The sequence below is a fragment of the Entelurus aequoreus genome, linkage group LG11, assembly GCF_033978785.1.
Source record: "Entelurus aequoreus isolate RoL-2023_Sb linkage group LG11, RoL_Eaeq_v1.1, whole genome shotgun sequence".
Classification (NCBI taxonomy): domain Eukaryota; kingdom Metazoa; phylum Chordata; class Actinopteri; order Syngnathiformes; family Syngnathidae; genus Entelurus; species Entelurus aequoreus.
In genome coordinates, this window is record NC_084741.1 from 47572615 (window position 1) to 47595202 (window position 22588).

Genomic DNA, 22588 nt, shown 5'->3' on the forward strand with positions numbered 1-22588 from the left:
ATATGATCAAATGTTCTTGTTCTTGTCATGAGTCTAGCAGCCGCATTTTGTACCAACTGTAATCTTTTAATGCTAGACATAGGGAGACCCGAAAATAATACGTTACAGTAATCGAGACGAGACGTAACGAACGCATGAATAATAATCTCAGCGTCGCTAGTGGACAAAATGGAACAAATTTTAGCGATATTACGGAGATGAAAGAAGGCCGTTTTAGTAACACTCTTAATGTGTGACTCAAATGAGAGAGTTGGGTCGAAGATAATACCCAGATTCTTTACGGAGTCACCTTGTGTAATTGTTTGATTGTCAAATGTTAAGGTGGTATTATTAAATAGGTGTCGGTGTCGAGCAGGACCGATAATCAGCATTTCCGTTTTCTTAGCGTTGAGTTGCAAAAAGTTAGCGGACATCCATTGTTTAATTTCATTAAGACACGCCTCCAGCTGATTACAATCCGGCGTGTTGGTCAGCTTTAGGGGCATATAGAGTTGGGTGTCATCAGCATAACAGTGAAAGCTAACACCGTATTTGCGTATGATGTCGCCTAGCGGCAGCATGTAGTTGCTACAGAGTGCAGGGCCAAGAACTGAACCCTGGGGGACTCCGCACGTTACCTTAACATAGTCCGATGTCACATTGTTATGGGAGATGCACTGCATCCTGTCAGTAAGATAAGAGTTAAACCAAGACAAGCCTAAGTCTGACATACCAATACGGGTTTTAAAACGCTCTAATAAAATATTATGATCGACGGTATCGAAAGCAGCGCTAAGATTAAAAAGCAGCAACATAGATGACGCATCAGAATCCACCGTTAGAATAGATCCTTAGTAATTTTTGCAAGGGCTGTCTCCGTAGAGTGATTTGCCCTGAAACCGATTGAAAGGGTTCACAGAGATTGTTAGACGCTAAGTGTTCATTTAGCTGCTGTGCAACAATTTTTTCGAGGATTTTCGAAATAAACGGAAGGTGGGACACCGGCCGGTAGTTTACCATGAGGTCAGGATCGAGGTTAGGTCTTTTGAGCAGAGGATAAATAACCGCTTTTTTGAATGCTGGGGGAACAGTGCCAGAGGAAAGTGATAAGTTTATAATATTTAGCACTTATGGACCAAATAATACAAAAAGCTCCCTGATAAGTTTCCCAGGAAGTGGGTCAAGTAAACATGTTGTTTGTTTTGTCCCATTTACACGCCTTAACAATTCCTCCAATGTTATTTCCTCAAAAAGAGAGAGACTATTTTGGAGGGCAGTATCCGTCGTATATACAGTCGTATCTGTGTTAATAGAATCCAGTTGTAGCTGGGATGCATTGTCTTTAATCTCCTTTCTAATGAGTTCAATTTTCTTATTAAAGAAATTCATAAAGTCATCTGCCGAGTGGGTTGAGCTATTTGGAGGAGTCCCTTGTTGGGTTAGCGATGCTAATGTACTAAACAAAAATTTAGGATCGTTTTTGTTGAGGCAGATGAGATTTGAGTAATATTTAGCTTTAGCTAAGGTAAGCATGTGTTTATAAGTTATTAAACTATCACTCCATGCTTGACGGAAAACCTCAAGTTTAGTCGCGCGCCATTTGCGTTCCAGCTTTCTACATGATAATTTATGAGCTCTAGTTTCTTCTGTAAACCATGGGGTACGCCTTTTAGGGGCCCTTTTTAGCTTTAGCGGTGCTGTACTATCAATGGTGTCACGCAGGGTGTCGTTAAAGTTGTTAGTGAGGTTATCAATAGAGCCCACATAATTTGGGAATGGTGCCATTACTGATGGCAGTAGGCCAGCAAGAGTCATCGTTGTGGCAGCATTAATGTTGCGGCTGCTATAGCAGTTATTACTATTAGCTTGTTGACAATGAGTCACAACTTCAAATTTTACAAGGTAATGATCGGACATTACTTTAGTATATGGGAGTATCATAACTTTGGAGGTGGTGACACCCCTGACAAGCACTAGATCTATTGTATTACCGTTGCGATGTGTGGGTTCATTTATTATTTGTGTAAAACCACAGCTATCAATTATAGTCTGGAGTGCCACGCACGGAGGGTCCAAAGGGGTATTCATATGGATATTAAAGTCCCCCATTATGATTATATTGTCGGCGTGCGTCACTAAATCAGCAACAAACTCTGAGAATTCACTGATGAAGTTCGAATAGGGCCCTGGGGGGCGGTAGATAACAGCCAGGTAGAGAGGCAGCGGTACGACAGACCTCATAGTCAGCACCTCAAACAACTTATATTTATTATTTAGGTTAGGGGTGAGGTTAAAGTTTTCGTTGTATATTAGTGCGACCCCTCCACCCCTTTTAATGGGACGGGCAATATGCGCATTCCTATAGTTAGGAGGAGATGCCTCATTCAGCGCAGAAAAATCGTCTGGTTTGAGCCAGGTTTTGCTGAGATCAATGACGTTAAGATTGTTGTCTCTAATGACCTCATTAACTAATAACGTTTTGGAAGCTAATGATCTTATGTTTAAAGAGCTTGTATATATTATTAATAGGGGGCTGTTTTGAGGAGTTTTTGTTGAAATTATCCATAGTAGCAATATTAATAATACGCCTATTACGCGTATTGCACTTTAAATAATTTCGACCATATCTAGGAATTGATATGACGGGAATTTTCAGATTGTTTGCTTGGTGCTGCGATAAACTGAACGCATCATAATTTGCCACCTCAGTAGAATGCATGTCCACCTCTGACACAGTCACCGCAGAAAAAACATTATGTGAGTTGTGTATTATTCTAAGAGAATTGCTATGTGTGCAGGGATTATCCAGCCTGGCGCTGGCTAGTTCTAGTTTAACTGACTTCTCACCTGGTCTAGCGCTTCTGCGAGGATTAGCCTTTGGCTTTGTTGTTAGCCCCGCTCGGCATCCCCGCTTCTGCTTCCGATCACACCGCTTACATCATACTATAGGATTTTTTAATAGTTTTTCTACTGTATGTTATGTACAGATATGCAAGACAGTTAAAGGCCTACTGAAATGATTTTTTTTAATTCAAACGGGAATAGCAGATCCATTCTATTTTTGCTGAAAGGATTCGGTAGAGAAAATCGACGATAAAGTTTGCAACTTTTGCTCGCTGATAAAAAAAAGTCTTGCCTGTACCGGAAGTAGCGTGACGTCACGAGCGGTAGTGCTGCTCACAATTCCCCGTTGTTTACAATGGAGCGAGAGAGATTCGGACCGAGAAAGTGACGATTACCCCATTAATTTGAGCGAGGATGAAAAATTTGTAGATGAGGAACGTTACAGTGAAGGACTTGAGAGGCAGTGATGGACGTATCTTTTTTCGCTCTGACCGTAACTTAGGTACAAGCTGGCTCATTGGATTCCACACTTTCTCCTTTTTCTATTGTGTATCACAGATTTGTATTTTAAACCATCTCAAATACTATATCCTCTTGAAAATGAGAGTCGAGAACGCGAAATGGACATTCACAGTGACTGAACATGTAAATACATGATTAATAATTCAGCTTTGCGAAGCTAAAAAAATAGAAGCTAACCTAGCTACGTAGCCAACGTGATAGCAGCAGTCTCAAATGCAGATAGAAACTTAATTAAAAAAAAACCCGACTGGATGGACAGACAGAAGATCAATAATACTATTAAACCATGAACATGTAAATACACGATTAATAATATTCCGCTTGGCGAAGCTAAAAAAACAGAAGCTAACCTAGCTGCGTAGCCAACGCGATAGCATAGCAGTCTCAAATGCAGATAGAAACTAAATTTTAAAAAACCCTGACTGGATGGATAGACAGAAGATCAATAATACTATTAAACCATGAACATGTAAATACACAATTAATAATATTCCGCTTGGCGAAGCTAAAAAAACAGAAGCTAACCTAGCTGCGTAGCCAACGCGATAGCATAGCAGTCTCAGATGCAGATAGAAACTAAATTAAAAAAAACCCTGACTGGATGGATAGACAGAAGATCAATAATACTATTAAACCATGAACATGTAAATACACGATTAATAATATTCCGCTTGGCGAAGCTAAAAAAAACAGAAGCTAACCTAGCTGCGTAGCTAACTTAGATGCGGCGGCGGGCGTTGTACGCTTTTGACGACACCCCGGCCGCCATCAGAGTCGGCAAGAAACATATATGTCCCCAAAGTTACGTACGTCACATGCACATATCGACACGCACGTACGGGCAAGCGATCAAATGTTTGGAATCCAAAGCTAGACTCACCGTAGTGCGTCTGTTATCCTGCTCAAAACACAACACAACCTCCTGGTGTTGGTGTTACTGTAGTCCGCCGCTCCACCGATCGCACTTACAACTTTCTTATTTGCAGTCTCCATTGTCCATTAAACAAATTGCTCAATCGCTTTATTAACAAGCGGTAACTGGCTGTAGTTCAAAAAGTAACGCACACACATACACGAGCTGCTGTTAGCCAAAAGTCACGCTCACACACACTCAAGTTCTCCGCCAACTCACTTGCGCATGCGCGTTCCCCAAACCCTTAAAGACACAGTACACTAATGCAAATATCACAGATATTACAGTATTGTACTTAGCCGCTAAGACACCGATCGATCCCACCTACAACGTTCTTCTTTGCAGTCTCCATTGTTCATTAAACAAATTGCAAAAGATTCACCAACACAGATGTCCAGAATACTGTGGAATTTTGTCGAAGAAAACAAGGGGCTTTTCTATCGGGTCCGATGGGGTCCAACCACTTCTGTTGCTTTTGTGACGTCACGCGCATAAATCATATCCAAAGGAGTTTTTCAACCGGAAGTGTGGCAGGAATTTTAAAATTGCACTTTATAATTAACCCGGCCGTATTGGCATGTGTTGCAATGTTAAGATTTCATCATTGATATATAAACTATCAGACTACGTGGTTGGTAGTAGTGGGTTTCAGTAGGCCTTTAAGCGACATCAATTTTAAATTATGTAAAACATAATTAAAGGATAGAAAGGATAATCTGCCTCTACCAATGTAGCAATTGTTTCCTTTTTGAATATAATGTCAGGGACAATTAGATTGTCTTTATATGTTTCATGTATGCATTCTTACACATTTAATAATCCTCCTTGCTAGACCGAAAGCATTTTCAGCAAAAGTCTGTTAAGGGAAATATATGGTTTGTACATTTGAAAGGTCAAACCCAGTCATTTAAAATAATAAATGACTTAACATCCCCTGAATGCAGCCCTGGCATTTTCACTTTGTATTCTAATATGTGTTCATGTATTTTAAACCCCATACAAATATGTTCTTTTCATACTGCTTTGGAGGTATGCATTGCATGAACAATCCTTGTGTTCAGTAAAAAATAATATGACACACAATGAATGACCTTCATGAAGTATGTTGCAAGGGTTTGATGCACATGATTGGATAATCTTGCATTGATCTCACAAATGCTTTTTGTCATACAGTATATACAGTAGGTCATACGTAATACTGGTGATAGATGCTTGATTAACCATCGGCTTCCAGATGGCATTTGAACTGAACTGAATTAATTAAACCAATACTATACAATGTCTGTGTCTGAATATACCATATTGTTTATGTGTCTCTGCAGCACTGGAGCAAGAGTGCCCCCCCTTCATGGATGTGGCTGCTAAGGTACTCTGTCATTATTGCCAACAAGCCCTGGCCGCGTATTACACTCACCCTGACAACCACAGCGCTCATACTAACGATGGCAGTCTTCAACATGGTAAGCTGTCGCCTGTCACTACAAATGCAGAGAGGGAATGGATAACCAATTAGCATGTACTAGAGATGTAAGGCTTATCAGTTTTAATGATAAACTGCAGTAAAACTCCCAACGTTAACTATCACCATCTCAAATTAAGATTATCGTATAACCGCATTTTGGAGATAGTCCTCATTTTCTGGAAAAGCAAGCTAGCACGCTAATGCTAACTAGCTTCAAGGCTAACATGAATACATGCCACATTAAAGTATTGCATTGTTATACGTCTTATAATATTGTGTTATTATATGTGATAATATTGTATGTTTATTAAATGCGGTATTGTGTTTATTTACTTGTTTTGTTTTATTGTTTTAAATACAACTTAGTTAAATGATTACATTGTGCATATAAGAACTTTTTGAAAATATCACGCAACACCATAATATTGATAACCGTAATAATTTTGTTAAAATATAATCGTAATATGAAAATGTCATATTGTTAAATTCCTTGTATGTACATTATGTTACCAGTACATTGCTACTTTTATCTAAATCATTTCCACAGGCCTTGAAGACAGTTTTTGTACAGTTAAAAAAAATTACCTTGTCATAAAATAGTGCAATATAATAATTGCATCAAAGCCAGAATTTTAAAAAAATACATATTTGTGTATATGTATGCATGCACGTATATAAATAGTGTGTGTGTGTGTGTGTGTGTGTGTATACAATTGTGGTCAAAAGTTTACATACACTTGTAAAGAACATAATGTCATGGCTGTCTTGAGTTTCCAATCATTTCTACAACACTTATGTTTTTGTGATAGAGTGATTGGAGCACATACTTGTTGGTCACAAAACACATTCATGAAGTTTGGTTCTTTTATGAATTTATTATGGGTCTACTGAAAATGTGACCAAATTTGCTGGGTCAAAAGTATACATACAGCAATGTTCATATTTGGTTACATGTCCCTTGGCAAGTTTCACTGCAATAAGGCGCTTTTGGTAGACATCCACAAGCTTCTGGCAAGCTTCTGGTTGAATTTTGGATCACTCCTCTTGACAAAATTAGTGCAGTTCAGCTAAATGTGTTGGTTTTCTGACATGGACTTGTTTCTTCAGCATTGTCCACATGTTCTCAATGGGGTTTAGGTCAGGACTTTGGGAAGACCACTCTAAAACCTTAATTCTAGCCTAATTTAGCCATTCCTTTACCACTTTTGACTTGTGTTTGGGGTCATTGTCCTGTTGGAACACCCAACTGCGCACAAAACATACTTGACTGTGGACACTGACACCTGTGTTCTAGCAGCTTCCAATCCATTGCAGACCAGCTTTTTGATGGTTCTCGGTTGACTATTGATCATCCTGAGCAATTTTCTCTCAGCAGCAGGTGATAGCTTGTGTTTTCTTCCTGATCGTGGCAGTGACAAAACTGGGCCATGCACTTTATACTTACGAAGAATTGTCTGCAGAGTTGCTCTTGGGACCCTAAGCTGCTTTGAAATGGCTCCAAGTGACTTTCCTGACTTGTTCAAATCAATGATTATTTTTTTCAGATCTGTGCTGAGTTCATTTGACTTTCGCATTGTCGCGTTTGTAACCGAGTCTAATGACTGCATCACATGAGCCCTGTTTAAATTAGCTCAGAGAAGTCAACAGGTGTCGTCAATCATAATCACTCACATGAAGTTAAGAGGCCATGCTATGACGCTAATTTGATTTGATTGTAACTTTTCTACATCACCAAAATTGATAATGTATGTTGCTGTATGTATACTTTTGACTCAGCAGATTTAGTCACATTTTCAGTAGACCCATAATAAATTCATAAAAGAACCGAACTTCATGAATATTTTTAGTATAGTAATAGTATGTGCTCCTATCACTTTGTCACAAAAAATAAGAATTGTAGAAATTATTGAAAACTCAAGACAGCCGTGACATTATGTCCTTCACAAGTGTATGTAAACTTTTGACCACATAATAAAAAAAACATGACATAAATGGTTACCATATATATAAAATAAATATATTTTATCATTTGGACTGAACTGAATACTTTTGCTTGTTTTTTGTGTTAGGGAGTGATGCGCTACTTGAAGCCAATTAATATTAAAAAACTTTATTGTAAATCGGCATTATTATTGATCAAATTTACTGTAGACGTGAAACATACAAAAGAAGCAAAAGCTGCAAACTGTGTATGATAAATAGTATGACTGTAAACATAATTCATGATTCTGATTATGTTTTTTTTTTCTGAGAGCCAGCGTCCTCTGCAGTGAACGTTTGTTTATTTTGTCCGAGTTACACATTTCAGACAAAATAGCGCTCTACAGCAAGTCCACCAATGTCCACTGCAAAGAACGCTGTCTCTCAAGAAGCTTTGCACATTGGAAATTCCCCGCAGCATGTACAGTATGTATGAACTATTTATACTTACTTATTTCCTTGGCTTACATATTGCAGTTGTTCAAAATAATCATCATCAATTCCAAAGGTACATTATCTTGCTATATAGAGAGATCAATTTTAAGACAAGATTATAGATGATATAATTGAAATACTAGCCTGAGGTAGGAATAGCGTGATAAACACAGTATAAGGACTCTGGATAAGACCTTTCCACAAACTGTTTCCAGCGATTGTGATCAGTTTTTCTGCCTGGCATAGGTCAGTCGCTCAGGGCAGATGAACAAAATGAACTTGGCTTTGTTTGCTCGTGCAGACAATTCCCATTTTTCTGCTGGTTGTATTCTACCTCTCACCCAAGTTAGCTGAGATAGGCTCGAGTTGACAAAATAACTTGTATAGAAAATGGAAGTATGGATCAATGTCCTAATGTACAATATTGTACAGTTTGGGTGTGATCTACTAAAGGTTTGCTTAAAATTAAAACACCTGCAAACTTGATGGCGCTGTGCGAAAGGAAACAATCTCGTTGCAAATATGGACGATGGAGAGAGAATTCTCCATCCATATTTTGAAAACAAAAATATGACTTATGGGGTTATTTTTTATTTTTTGAATTATAAAAACAATTCTTGCAATATGCATTTTCTTGCAAGTGGATCCTTCCAGAATCATGATCACAACACCGTGCCTCACAAAGCATGTGCACCTTCAGTGTGCTAAAAAAAGTTATGTTTTATAGATCGTACTTTCATATAATTCAGAAAAGGTGGTTTATATTAAATGTGTCTGCTACGTATTCCACAAGCACAGGCTCGACCGTTGAAGCATAATGTCATGAATGTGTCTTTTTGGGCACAACATCCTCTTTAAAATAGAACTGTCTGCACCACTTTTGCATTCGCTATCAATTGTGCACACAGTCTAAGTAGTGCACCCGTAACACGCCCACTAATAGTACTACTATAGGCCGTTAAAGAAAGTGACGATATATATATATTTTTTGCCCATTGTTGCAGTTCTTTTTGGATGACAATGTGTTGCCAGCAGTTCCTATTTACAATTCTTCCAATGAAACGCAACTTTACCCAAATGGACCAGCAGCTGCTTTTGCTGACAAAAACAACTTTTACCTTCCTGTAAGTGTAAGATTACATTTGACTTGTATTTGGATGAATATGACACTCTCTTGTCTGTCTGTCTAGTATTTAATTTACAGCTGCATCCTGGGCCTGATCTCCTGCTCGGTGTTTCTGAGGATAAACTATGAGCTCAAAATGATCACCATGTTGACAGCAGTGGTGGTTTACAACATCATAATTCTGCAAACACACGCTTCCCTGCTGGATGAGTACAGCAGATTCCTGTACAAATCAGAAAGCCTGGACAGGTATGACATTTTCTTTTTTCTCTTAACTAAGTGTGAGAGGTTGCTTAAATGCTGCGTTTAAAAATAATTTTAAAGGAATGTAGTAGTGATGGGCCGTATTGCAAATTTTAGTATGCATCTTATCCAAGTACTGGCAATTCTGATATTGATAAAAATCATTCAATGACTTCCAGAGTATGCCTTTAATGTGTTGATCATAATTACAATCAGAATATAGCACTGGACTAAAAAAATGTATATACTGTATCAGCTGTCATTCAAAACCTTGGGCTTTTTTTTTTACCCAAAAAGCGCTTGTGTTCCAAGGACTTACCCTGAAGTAAGCTTTTTGTTTGAAAAAACCCTCAACAATTGGTAAAAAATAAACAGAAGGGATCCGAAAAATATTTGTTTTGGATCGTCATTGAGTCAATACTGACACTACCCTTGGTACAGATTCTATAAATATCAACATGGATCCAACCAACCTCTAGAAGGCAGATTTCAGATGTATTTACAATGTGATTTTATGATATTACAGTAAGGTGAATGGAGTAAACTGGAAACTGTAAAAGAAGAAAAGAGGAAAAATGTACCTTTAAAGAAAAACTGCACTTTTTATTTTGCCATCATCCACAATCTCCACATGAGACAAAAACACATCTCTTTCCCTTTTCTGCACGTTCTAAACAGTGAAAAACTGTGAGTAAGAAGCAGCAAACAATGCAGGTAATTGGGATGACTCTATTCTGCTATAAAGCGCTCTAAAAAATATCCCAAAACCACCAACATCCACTCATTATATGCTTGGACCTGCAGAACAACCAAGCTATAGCGACATTGTTATTGTAAGAGTTAACACAGAGGAACTACTTTTCTGGTGTCATGGCAAATCGCCTTACTCACCCTGCTCCTGTGACCCCTAGCTTGAGCTGCTACTGCTGTATTGCCTTTGAATTAGTAAAAGTTAATGAGGTCATAAATCATGACTCTCACCTGCATAGTAGAAGGTTATGGCACCACACCAGGAAGTTGGCAAACTTTGAAAATCCACACTTTAAAGTTTAAGTACCAATGATTGTCACACGCACACTAGGTGTGGTGAAAATTGTCCTCTGCATTTGACCCATCAACCTTTTTTGTTCATCTGAGGAGTGAGGATGATTTCAAATTTAACAGCTCAAGGACAGCGCAACTGGTGGAAGATACAACTATCCCGTTAGTCGGCATCCTAGTCAGTGCAGACATTGTAAGTCATTGTTTTATGTCCTTATTTCAAACGTTTAGCAGTAGTGCTACATGACAATGCTCCAAGGCTCTCACGGAGTCTGCCATTAGAGGTAGCAAACACATAAAGTGATGTGTTGATTAGAAGTAGAGTTTGTTGCTATGTGCTCTGTGAAATCAATCAATAGAATTTACAGTAATGCTTCAAAAGAACAAAATATTGTAAGTAGTTTATGTTACCATTAATGTGCCTGTTACTACATTATATATACATTTAGAGCATGTATATAAAACGTTGTTAGAGGGTTTTTAGAGGGCTTTATAGATAAAACAGATTGTGTCCCCCATTACCTACAATGTTAGTTACCTCTTACTAGCAGCTTTTCATTACTTAGAATGCACATATAAGGGAAATAAATGTGTGTTCTTGTCTCACAAAAGGATTGAGGATAAGAAGCAACCCCCCACCAAAAAAAAAAAAGCTATGTTAGCCTTTTTATGTTTCCAGTCCAGTTGAAAGCTTTGAATGAAGGCAACCTTTACCTTGGACTGGTGTCAGAGCCACACTGTTCTCTTCAAAAACACCCTATTTTGTTCCTCTCAAAATCTCACTACTCTAAGACAGCTTTATGTACTTCCGTTCCTTTCAGAAAATATGCTTGCTGCCGTAAATATGGATGAATTGTAAAGGATGATATCATTTGAATAACTTTACATATAGAAATACAATCAGGGTGTTTTTAGTTTTAGATTTTTTATGATTTGATAAGAACAATCCTTGCAATAGTCAGTGAGTTTTAAAACATGGAAAATGAGAAAGAATGCAAAAAACGGTCCTAAGCATGGATGGCATTGTAATGATGTAGCTATTTGTACAATGCTATTTAATCTAGATTGCACTGTTTCTCCATACAAATCTCATGATGTCCTTGCACCACATGCAGTGCATCCGGAAAGTATTCATGTTGTCCACATTTTGATATGTTAAAGCCTTTTTCCAAAATGGATTACATTTATTTTTGCCCTCAAAAAATACCCCGTAAATACTTTTTTTTTGTTTGTTTGTTTGTTTTTTGCATATTTATTAAAACTAAAAAAAAATCTAATTTACATGGGATAAAACTGCTATCTGCTATGATAAAAAAAAAAGGGTAAGATTAAATAAGCTTTGCTTCTTTCTACTCCTTTTCGGACATGCTGTAATGAAACAACTGGAAATATGTGATGTATTACATTGTAATTGTATTGTATGCATGTTCAAAATAAACTGAAACTAACTTACTGACTGACTTAGTAGTCACAGCCTTTGGTCAATACTTTGTTGATGCACCTTTGACAGCAATTACAGCCTCAAGTCTTTTTGAATACAGTGCCACAAGCTTGGCACACCAATCTTTGGGTAGTTTTGCCTATTTTTCTTTGCAGCACCTTTCAGGCTTCACCAGGTTGGACGGGAAGCGTTGGTTTTCATCCAGGATGTCTCTGTACATTGCTGCATTCATCTTAGTCTAGTCAGGGAGGTGACCAAGAACCCTATGGTGACTCTGTCAGTGCTACAGCATTACTCTGTGGAGAGAGGAGAACCTTCCAGAAGGACAACCATCTCTGCAGAAATCCACCAATCAGGCCTGTATGGTAGACTGGCCAGACGGATGCCATTTCTTTATAAAAAAGTTTACCAAATTGCACCTGAAAGACTCTGAGACCATGAGAAACAAAATTTTCTGGTCTGATGAGACAAAGATTGAACTTTTTGGCGTGAATACCAGGCATCATGTTTGGAGGAAACCTGGCACCACTCATCACCAGGCCAATCAATACCTGATGGAGCTTGAGAGGGGCTGCAAAGAGGAATAGGTGACACTGCCCAAAGATACGTGTGCCAAGCTTGTGGCATCATATTCAAAAAGACTTGAGGCTGTAATTGCTGCCAAAGGTGCACCAACAAAGTATTGAACAAAGTCTGTGAATACTTAATATGCATGTGATTTTATTTATTTTTATTTAGTAAATTTGCTAAATAAAAAAAAAACTTTTCATTATGGGGTATTGTCTGTACAATTTTGTAGACAAAAAAACATGTATTCCATTTTGGAATAAGGCTGTAGCATAACATGTACAAAAAGTGAAGTGCCGTTGCATCCATTCAAAACCCAAGAACATTCTGCTTTTCACCTCCAAGAAGAATAGATGAGTCACATATTGCGTGTAGACAACCTTGATAAAAGTATACACCTTACAAACTGATGGTACAGCACAATGTTGTTTGCAATTTCAGTTCTAATCATAGATGTGAAGGCTACTGTGCTGTGCTGATAAAATAAACTACATCAACCAAAATTCTAACTCAATTCTAAAACAAAAGACCATGGCTTGGTTTTACTTTGGCACTCATCCTCACCCTATTAGCCTGACATTATGTTGAAGACAACAGACAGACATGGTTTAAATATGTGGTTTGTTTGCAGTCCTTACGGGATGTAAATATAAACAACTCTGGTGTCTTTGGGAAGGTTTTGTAATGTGTAGAGAGCTAAAGTCATAACGACACATGGAGACTTGTCTGCAGAGCTTTGCCATTGATAAAACGGAAAGATCATTAATTTGCAAAATGCTCTGGCAAAAATAAGTGGGATTGCTTGAGTGTTGAGTGCACATTTAAAGGTTTCAATTAAAATCATTTTAGATTCTGGATGGCTGTGCTCTTTAAGTCAGTTTTCTCATACGGTTTATTCTTTGACTGTTCATAAATGTCAGATTAGTTCATAGGGTATATGTTTTAAGTTAAGGACTACATTAGGTTTTACCTTTTTCATGTAATTCCAAAGATATGCTATCTTACTAATTAGTGCATTTCGTGCCAAATCCAACTAAATTCTCAATAAATCAGGCTTACACCCAGTCTGTTTGACTGTGACAGTAAGTAGGGCTTGGAGTGAAATACTAGCCTCGAATATTTGCATATTATTTTCCTTTCCATTATCTGCCTTTGGGAAAACACCCCTCATGCCGCAGCAGACAAGCTCGGATAGTGGAATGCAAATTGTAAACAAGCCCTTGTCACAGCAAAGCAGAAGTGACAGTTTTAATCGAGTAATGGCTCGGAATAAAACGGTCTGTTAACCAATCCTGTGACAGAATGATTACAATCTGCATTACAAATGACGCCTTGCCACACTTACCATCATGTGTCATATCCCAGCTTTAATCCCCCTTATATAAAATCTCCTCTCGCTTTCTCAAAACACGTTTCCATTATTCTCGGCGCTTCAAGACCAGGAGTCCTCAAAGACCTGAAGACTATGGGGTCTATCTCACTCTTCATCTTCTTCATCACTCTACTCGTGCTTGCTCGGCAGGTAAGTCCATGCTGAAATAGCTTGAACGTAGCGAAAGGAATGCAAAATGAATCTGAAGCAACAAGTGCTGCTATAATATTTCCAATGCAGATGATGGTGCTGGAGTGGGTTTTGAATGTTGAATGTTTTTGCAGGGGACAAATTACTTAATTAAATAAAATTAAGTCCCAGCAATGAATAATCCAATCAAGTCATACGGAAAAACTATTGAATGCAATTGTATACAATTTTGGTTACCCCATTCTTCCATCTGTTTATAGTTTGATTGAATCTCCGCCCGAATGCAGCTGAGATAGGCTCCAGCACCCCCCGCGACCCCAAAAGGGACAAGCGGTAGAAAATGGATGGATGGATGAATCGTGGTAATGCCAAAAGAGATTGATTATTTTACCCCTATCAAATCCTGTTATAAATTTCGAACATGCCAAAATCAGCTCATGTCTACTTTGGGAGGATTTAAATAGACTCATCACAATGGCAAAATGTTGACAACAAACTGCATGGTAAAGATACACCTCTCAAACAGTCACTCAAATACATTGTTATGATCAAATCCTAATAGTTAACCGTTGGTCAATTTTTTCAGCCACCTGTTCTGATGCCTGCATGTAAAAGTAGTGCACTGGTAACCAACATTGTCTCACTTCATGCTGTCTGCTAGTCGACCACAAGCTTGTACATAAAGTTGTCTGGTACAATTCCACCAATATTGTAGTCTGTTCAATCATTCCATGTCCATATTATGTAATCAACTACAGTATATTGTTTTCATTATTGCATTTCTTGTACAGGTGAAGTGATAATACTTGAGTGCTTTAACGATTGAATGAGAAACATGTCTTGCTCATACAATGGAACCTTTCAAGTAGAGCACAATTTGTTGCGGGGCGCTTCTTAAAGGCCTTCCAGTTTGTTAGGTTTTAGAGGATTATTCCTATTAGAAATAATCCAATTGTAAATAACCTACTCCATAGGACATTTACTTTCTAATTGTAGGCTATATGATACGCGTTAAGTACTAATTTAAAAATCTCTCAGACGAATAGAGAATAGTTAATTGTTGATAATACAATGTAATATAAACACACATTTTCATCCTCAAAGGACCCATAGCGTCCCGATGACAACAATTTTACTAACATGTTCTCTATGTATGTATTACTCCTAAAAACTAACTCCATTATATTAATTCGTTTTTGAGTAATCAAAAAATAACTAACTGTACTTGGAACTCCCCATTTCCATTGCTCGACCCGATATGCCGCCCCCTCTTGGTGTGATGTCATCTACAGAACTGGCGCTCATTTCCCTGCATAGATAAAGGCATGTAAAAATATTATTTTGATCACTTAATTGCATGTTTATGTTCCCCGGGTCCATGATTATTTCAAAACTGATATGGTTAACATATTGAGCAAAAAAAATTAAATAAACTAGCAATACTATGTTTCGTATTTTACACTAGTTTTGACAAACATGGCTTGTTTGCAAAATGACTATAATTCAAGTTCTGAGATTGTCCCAACGAAAAAGCTGAAGAAGGCCAATTAGCCTCCAATCATGGACTCTGACTGTACTGTTTCGAGCCTTAAATTGAAGAGAGGTTGGCAAATCCTGACCGGGACCCTGCCGAGAGCAGTGGAAAACATCAGTAAAAGAGGAGACAAAATATAAATCTTTTTCTCTTGTTTTTGAGCATTAGATATGATCTTTTTTCTCCGTTCTGACTCAGTCTTTCGCACTCAATCAATTAATCAATCAAAATGCATTTATATAGCCCTAAATCACACGTGTCTCAAAGAGCTTCACAAACTCACATCCCCTGGTCTAAACACACATCTCGGCAAGGAAAAACTCAAAAGATCCAAGTTTGGAAAAAAGAGGAAACCTTGAGAAGGGGCCGCAGAGCTAGGGACCCGACTTCCAGGGTGATCGGCTGCAATGGAGGCAGAGTGGTTATTATTAATGAACTGTTAAAGTGATATATCAAGTAGGAGTTCAGTCTACCCGCAAGCCAAAAGATAGTCATAGGTGGATTTTCCCCTCAGGGGTGCTCCTGATTTCCGAGATGGCATTTGGATTGAGTCTCTTAAATGTTTTCCATCCAAACTCCAACTAAAACTGTTTTTCTTCAAGGTCAGAATGATCAAAACAATTGCTGCAAATTACACTACTCTCGCTTGGTCCGTCTCATTTTGTTTTAGTCAGTTTGCCTGGAGAGGTCCATACTTTCCTCGTACTCACATCATTTGAAAATGTACAATATGTAGGCTGCCCCTTCTTCATTTGTTTTGTTACAACCTGCAACAATTATTCTGTCAGCCATATGTACTAATTCCTTCAAATTCTGCGTGGGAATAACATGATTCGGAATGAAGATGCAACCGAAACACCCACTATGCAAAATGAAATTACTCCAGTCTTCTGTCGGTGATATCAGCAGGCTGGAGCTAAACGTGGGCGTTGGAAAATGTGCTGAATCACGTAACAAGCTTAAAATTACTACTGTGTCTATTTTGGGGAGAATTTTACCAGTAGACATTATTTTTAGGTCCAGAACTATGCAATAAGTGCCAATGTCAGCATTAGAGGGGTCCTTTAAATGTTGAATAGTAATGAGAATTTTTAAGGAACTTGGCTAAAGATACAACCCCATTTAATTATCTGTAAATAGAAAATAAAAAATACAAGAAACTCACGTTGAATCTCGTGTGACGAGATACATTACATTTACTTTAGAGGTTCCATTGTATTGCTGTGCTGCTGATTCTATGATTGTTCTTTGTTCATTGATGGAAGCAAGATGTACAAGTGTACCTTCAGTCTCTTCACCTCTGTGTCCTCTTGTAACAGAATGAATATTACTGTAGGTTAGACTTTTTGTGGAAAAACAAGTTCAAGAAGGAGTGCGAGGAGATCGAAACCATGGAGAACCTTAACAGGGTCTTGTTGGAGAATGTCCTCCCCGCACACGTTGCTGAGCACTTCTTGGCACGGAACTGGAAGAATGAGGTTAGACGGCTGAATGATGTCCAGTTTTAACTAAATTGACAGAGAAAAAAAGGTGAAGTTGCACAATTAACCAGTTTATTGATAAACCATATGGGTGCATTAGTTCGGTAGAAAAATTAAATAAACAGCGTGAACCCTCCTGTCAGTCATTCACTCTCTTCGTCTCTGTGGGTGGAGGCGGGGATGCTAACATATACGTACACACAAAGAAGTTCAGCCTTGTAATGTAAACGCAAGGTAACATAGGTAGGAATGATCCATATAATTTCCAAAATCAAATCACTTCTTAGAATGACCTCCTTATCCCATTTCTAACATTTCCTAAAAGTTCTATCAAAAATCTGCCCAAAACTAACCCTCTGACTAACTGGCAGACGCCAGCTAATGCATAACCTAAGAGTAATGATGAACAGTGTTACAATATAAAAGACTAAAATGCAAGTAGACTACACAACTATGGACCCATCTCCAAGTTATGCGTCCTGGCTAAAGTTCTTGAAAAACGTGTCAGTAAAAAACATGAAGGATTTCTAGACACCTATGGTCTGCTTTCCCAACATCAATCATGTTTTAGAAATAGCAATTAAAGCAATTGTGAATGAAATTATTTAGGGACTGGATTTCCAAAGATATTGTGCAGCTCTACTTATTGACGTGTCAAAAGCATTTGATACGGTCGACCATATCATTTTGGCAGACAGACTGCACAGGATTGGCCTATCTCAGCATGCTGTACAGTGTCTATGAAGGTTCTCATTCATCCAGGTCATTGTTATCTCAGGGCGTTCAATCGATCGTAACTGGACTGCTTGGTTTGTCTTGGAAGACGTTTTGCCGCTCACCCGAGTAGGCTCCATCAGTTAAATTGGTCAGAATCGAACTGTCAAAGCCAACAACAGTCGTTAAAGTGTAAATTACCCTCGTTAGCATTGAGGTATTGTGTGGCAGAACGATCGCTGTGGATCAACTGCTACCAGTCAAAATAGTCGGAATCCCCCACGTAAGCATTCTATTCAGTTGTAAATAAATCCTGTATGCTGTACTGCGCATGCTGTACAGTGGTTTTCTAATTACCTGTCTGTAAAACAACCCAAAGCGCCCCGTTTGCAGGGTCTTCTTCGTCTTTCCTCCCTGTATTAAAGGTGGACCTCAGGGTTCAATATTCGGTCTGTTGTTGTTTTCCATCTAAGTAAATAAACTCTGTGATAAAGTGTCGGATGCTGCTTTCCATTTTTATGCAGATGATGCGGTCATGTATTGTTCATCCCCCGCTTCAGTGCAAACACTTGAGCTCTTGCAGGCTGTTGTTCAGTCAGTTGAGTCATTTTAGACTATTGCTAAATGCAGAAAAATCTAAGGGGATGTTATTCTCAAGCGACTGCCATTAAACATTCCAAAAATATCAACTGCTCATATAGGGTTGAACTTGAACTGGTCACGACATATAAGTAGTGGTAAGCAGTGGTTCTTAACCTGGGTTCGATCGAACCCTAGGGGTTCGGTGAGTCGGCCTCAGGGGTTCGGCGGAGCCTCCGCCGCGGAGGTCAAGACACACCCGACTCATTGTGTAAATAAAAACTTCTCCCTATCGCCGTATTATGGATACCCCCAAACAATGTTCCCTCTAATTTTCCATCTGATTCGCAGGTGTATAATTTGTTGTGAGTTAATGCACTGTGTTGGTTTTGTTTTTTGAACACGATGATGTTCATGCACGTTTCATTTTGTGCACCAGTAAAAAAAAACATAGAACTTTGTCTTGAATTTGAGAAAAAAAAACATTTTATTTTTCACTAAAGAAGGGTTCGGTGAATGCGCATATGAAATTGGTGGGGTTCGGTACCTCCAACAAGGTTAAGAACCACTGTACTAGGGGATTGTTATTCTAAGTCACACATAAAAAAAATGTGTTAAAACTTTAAATTAAATGGGAATTTTTCTTTGGAAACAAGTCCTGTTTTAGGAAACGCCTGATCTTGACCACTTTGATGCCTTTGCTAGATTATGGAGACTTGTTTTTTTACGAATGCATCCAACACTTATTTGAAAAAATTGGATACTGTGCCTTACATGTTATTAGTGGTTGTGGCAGCCTGGTCCATAATTGCATTTTGTATGCAACGGCAAACTGTCCATCTTTGTCTGTTCACAGATTTTCTCGATAGATGTTTTTTATAAATAAATAATTTCTTGGGCTGGTTCCCACCAATTTGTGTTCTCATAAATGTAGAGATTCAAGTCACTCCAGTTTACGGTCACAGGACAGCCTTAGCATGTTGGTTCCTAAAGCCAAGACAAATCTTGGGGGAAAGCCATCAGATATGCTGCCTCGTGGTCTTGGAATGACTTGCAAAATGATCTGAGGTTACCTGAATTGGTCATTTTGGGGGAATTTCAGTCCATTTTAATGGGTTGAGAAACCATTTCTATTAGGTATTGTATTTGTTTTTAAATAGTTTTTTACTGAAACATTTTTATCTTTTCTTTTGACCTATAGCGTGTTTTTATGTTAATGTTGAAACATACCTATGAAAGTTCTCATTCATCCAGGTCGCTGTCATCTCAGGGTGTTCAATCGTTCGCAACAGGACGGCTTGGTTTGTCTTGGAAGACGTTTCGCCGCTCATCCGAGTAGGCTTCATCAGTTTGTGCTCATAGACTTAGATTGGGCAGATCTAGTTCAAAAGGTAGGTTTGCCTGGGAACACCCTCCTAGTTTTTGGAGTATAAATATTTGTGGTTTTGGCACCAACCGTTTGGACTAGATCTGACCAATCTAAGTCTATGAGCGCGAACTGAAGGAGCCTACTCGGATAGCGGCAAACGTCTTCCAAGACGAACCAAGCAGTCCAGTTGCGAACGATTGAACGCCCTCAGATGTTAATGTTGAAAGTAATTCAGATTTTTAACTGTGGTGTGTGACTCATGCTGTTTTTGTTGTTGTTTTTTGTATTTCTGTAACTTTGTTTTGCTGCCCTCTTGGCCAGGTCACTACTTGAAAAAATATTTTATTCTCAATTAGTTTTACTTGGTTAAATAAAGGATATCGATTGACTGATTGATTTTGACAAATGTATAATGAGTGTGTGCAAAGGGTTACCTGTGCGTATATTAAAAATAATTTAGAGGATACAGGCATAAATGTAAAAGATACTTTATTGTATTATTCATTTTACGCCAAAATATACCATATACAACATAAAAATGGCTCTGAAGCTTGTTGTTTAAAATACCCACAAAAAGTAAGGGCTCTAGCTTGAGTGATGTTGTATTTGTATACAGGCAACTTGCTTTTAGTGCTTTCCAACATGCATTCTTCATAATGTTTTAGAGAATTTGTAATATGTGGAGGCATATATGAGATTTACAGTAATGACGCATCTGCTCTGTAGATTCAGTCTTGAATCCTCAAATGACTATATTATTAATTTGCTCCTTTCATGATATATGTATATTTTAATTGGTCTGTTAGTCATTTTAAGTATATCCTTTTTATAAAAAGTACTTTTAAAAAAGTAAAACTTTTTTTTAAACCAAAAGCATTTAAACAGACTCATTTTACCAAGTCTAGATTATTTATTTATTCAAGTTATTTCAAGTAATTTTCCATATGGATTAGTAATTTCTTCAAACAATAAATAAAACCAATTGAACCCCAACCTTAAAAATGGAAATTAAGGTGATTGTGTTCAAAATCGCAGTACCAGGATTGCTTTGGCTGTTTCAAGTTGTATTTACTGAAAAACAATATATTTTGAATTCAGCTTCTCATCTTGCAGGATTTGTACCACCAATCATACGATGTGGTGTGCGTCATGTTTGCCTCCATCCCAGACTTTAAAGAGTTTTACACAGAATCTGATGTCAACAAGGAAGGATTGGAGTGTCTCAGGCTGCTTAATGAGATTATCGCTGACTTTGATGAGGTAAATAATTGTTGGATACAACCTGTGGACAGCAAGTTTGCTCTAGTTTAACAGTTAGATATCCATCTTGTTATTGTGCTTTTCAAGCTACTTATTACAAAGGCAATACTTGAATACTAGAATCACTGAAAATACATCTACATGAAAGTGTATGTGTTAAGCATGTAGTGAACACTATTTGTATTTATATGTCCAGCTGCTGTCGAAGCCTAAATTCAGTGGTGTGGAAAAGATTAAAACTATTGGAAGCACATACATGGCTGCTACAGGGCTCAATGCCTCACCTGGACCAGAGTACCCATCACAGGTACGATTCTCTTACACACACACTTTAAAACACAATGCAACCTCCAAAAATGGGCTCTGGGCTCCATTAAAATTCAAATAATCTGTACCTGTGTCAAACTGTGGTTGTTATAGCATCAAGATTACCAACATTTACAAAATCTCTTTATGTATTTTTTTGCTCCTGAAAAGGAATCTGGGAGTCATTTCTGATGAAATCGATTACATTTTGAGAAATCGGTAGATACTTGGAACGTGCCTTTTCTCCTCGCCACATTCGATATGCCGCCCTCGCTTGGTGTGACGTCATCTACAGAACTGCAGCCTATTCCTCTGCATAGACAGTGTGGATAAAAAAATATAAAACTGTTATTTTGATCACTTAATTGCATAATTTTCTCCCGCAGTGTCCATGATTACTTCAAAACCTTTATGGTTACCACTATAAGGGAAAGAAAATTGTCCGGACTTCCTGTGCTTCCATGTCCTCTTCTATAGACACCATAGCCTGTGTTTCCTCATGCTCCTCATATCAGTAGAAGAGCATGCAAAATAGAATACTAGCGGCTTATCATCTTTTTCTCTCGTTTTTGATTGCTGGGTGTGCCCTTCTTTCTTCGTTTTTCTGCAGGTTCTAAGTCAGTCTTTCTCCTGATTTTAATAATAGCGTTTGGTTTGAGTCTTTTAAATATTTTCCATCCAAATTCCAACAAAAACCCTTTTTCTTTGAAGTCAGAATAAATAAAATGATCGCTGCAAATTACACTCCTCTTGCTCGGTTCGTTGCCATTTGCCCGAGTCAATTTGACTGGAAAGGTGCAGACTTTCCTCATATTCCCATCATTTGAAAATGTGTGCAGGTTGACCATTTCTTTAGTCGTATTGCTACAACCTGCAACAATGCATCTGGTAGCCATATTTGTAAATTCCTTCAAATTCTGTGTGAAATCATTGTGATTTGGGATAAAGATGATACCAAAACACATAGGGCCTGATCTACTAAGTTCCAAATAACACGTGCTATGTAGTGTGTGCAAACTATACAACTGTGTGGACAATTAATAGGGCTTTTGCGTGTGATTTACTAAGACTGCACGTACAAATGATAACATGTGCAAAAGGGTGCAGACCGCCGTATTTAAATATTATTATGCGTGTAGTACCGGCATTATGGGTCCATGGAAACTTTAATTTTCCTCCACATTCATGCTATTATGCTCTCCAACATGTGTGGTTTGTAATGTTGAACAAGCACACACATCTTTAACCTTCAACACATTCTCTGCAACAT

The 22588-nt window shown here is 38.1% G+C and overlaps 1 protein-coding gene across 1 annotated transcript in view; it reads left to right on the plus strand.

The window, feature by feature from the left end:
- Nucleotides 1-22588, plus strand: part of LOC133659656 (adenylate cyclase type 2-like) — a 78087-nt gene that overhangs the window by 45961 nt on the left and 9538 nt on the right. Inside the window, exons 15-21 of the mRNA XM_062062241.1 lie at nucleotides 5581-5718; nucleotides 9140-9259; nucleotides 9326-9510; nucleotides 13991-14075; nucleotides 16929-17087; nucleotides 20866-21012; nucleotides 21209-21319. Of these exons, the coding sequence (XP_061918225.1) occupies nucleotides 5581-5718; nucleotides 9140-9259; nucleotides 9326-9510; nucleotides 13991-14075; nucleotides 16929-17087; nucleotides 20866-21012; nucleotides 21209-21319 (945 nt within the window). The remainder of the gene's footprint in view (nucleotides 1-5580; nucleotides 5719-9139; nucleotides 9260-9325; nucleotides 9511-13990; nucleotides 14076-16928; nucleotides 17088-20865; nucleotides 21013-21208; nucleotides 21320-22588) is intronic.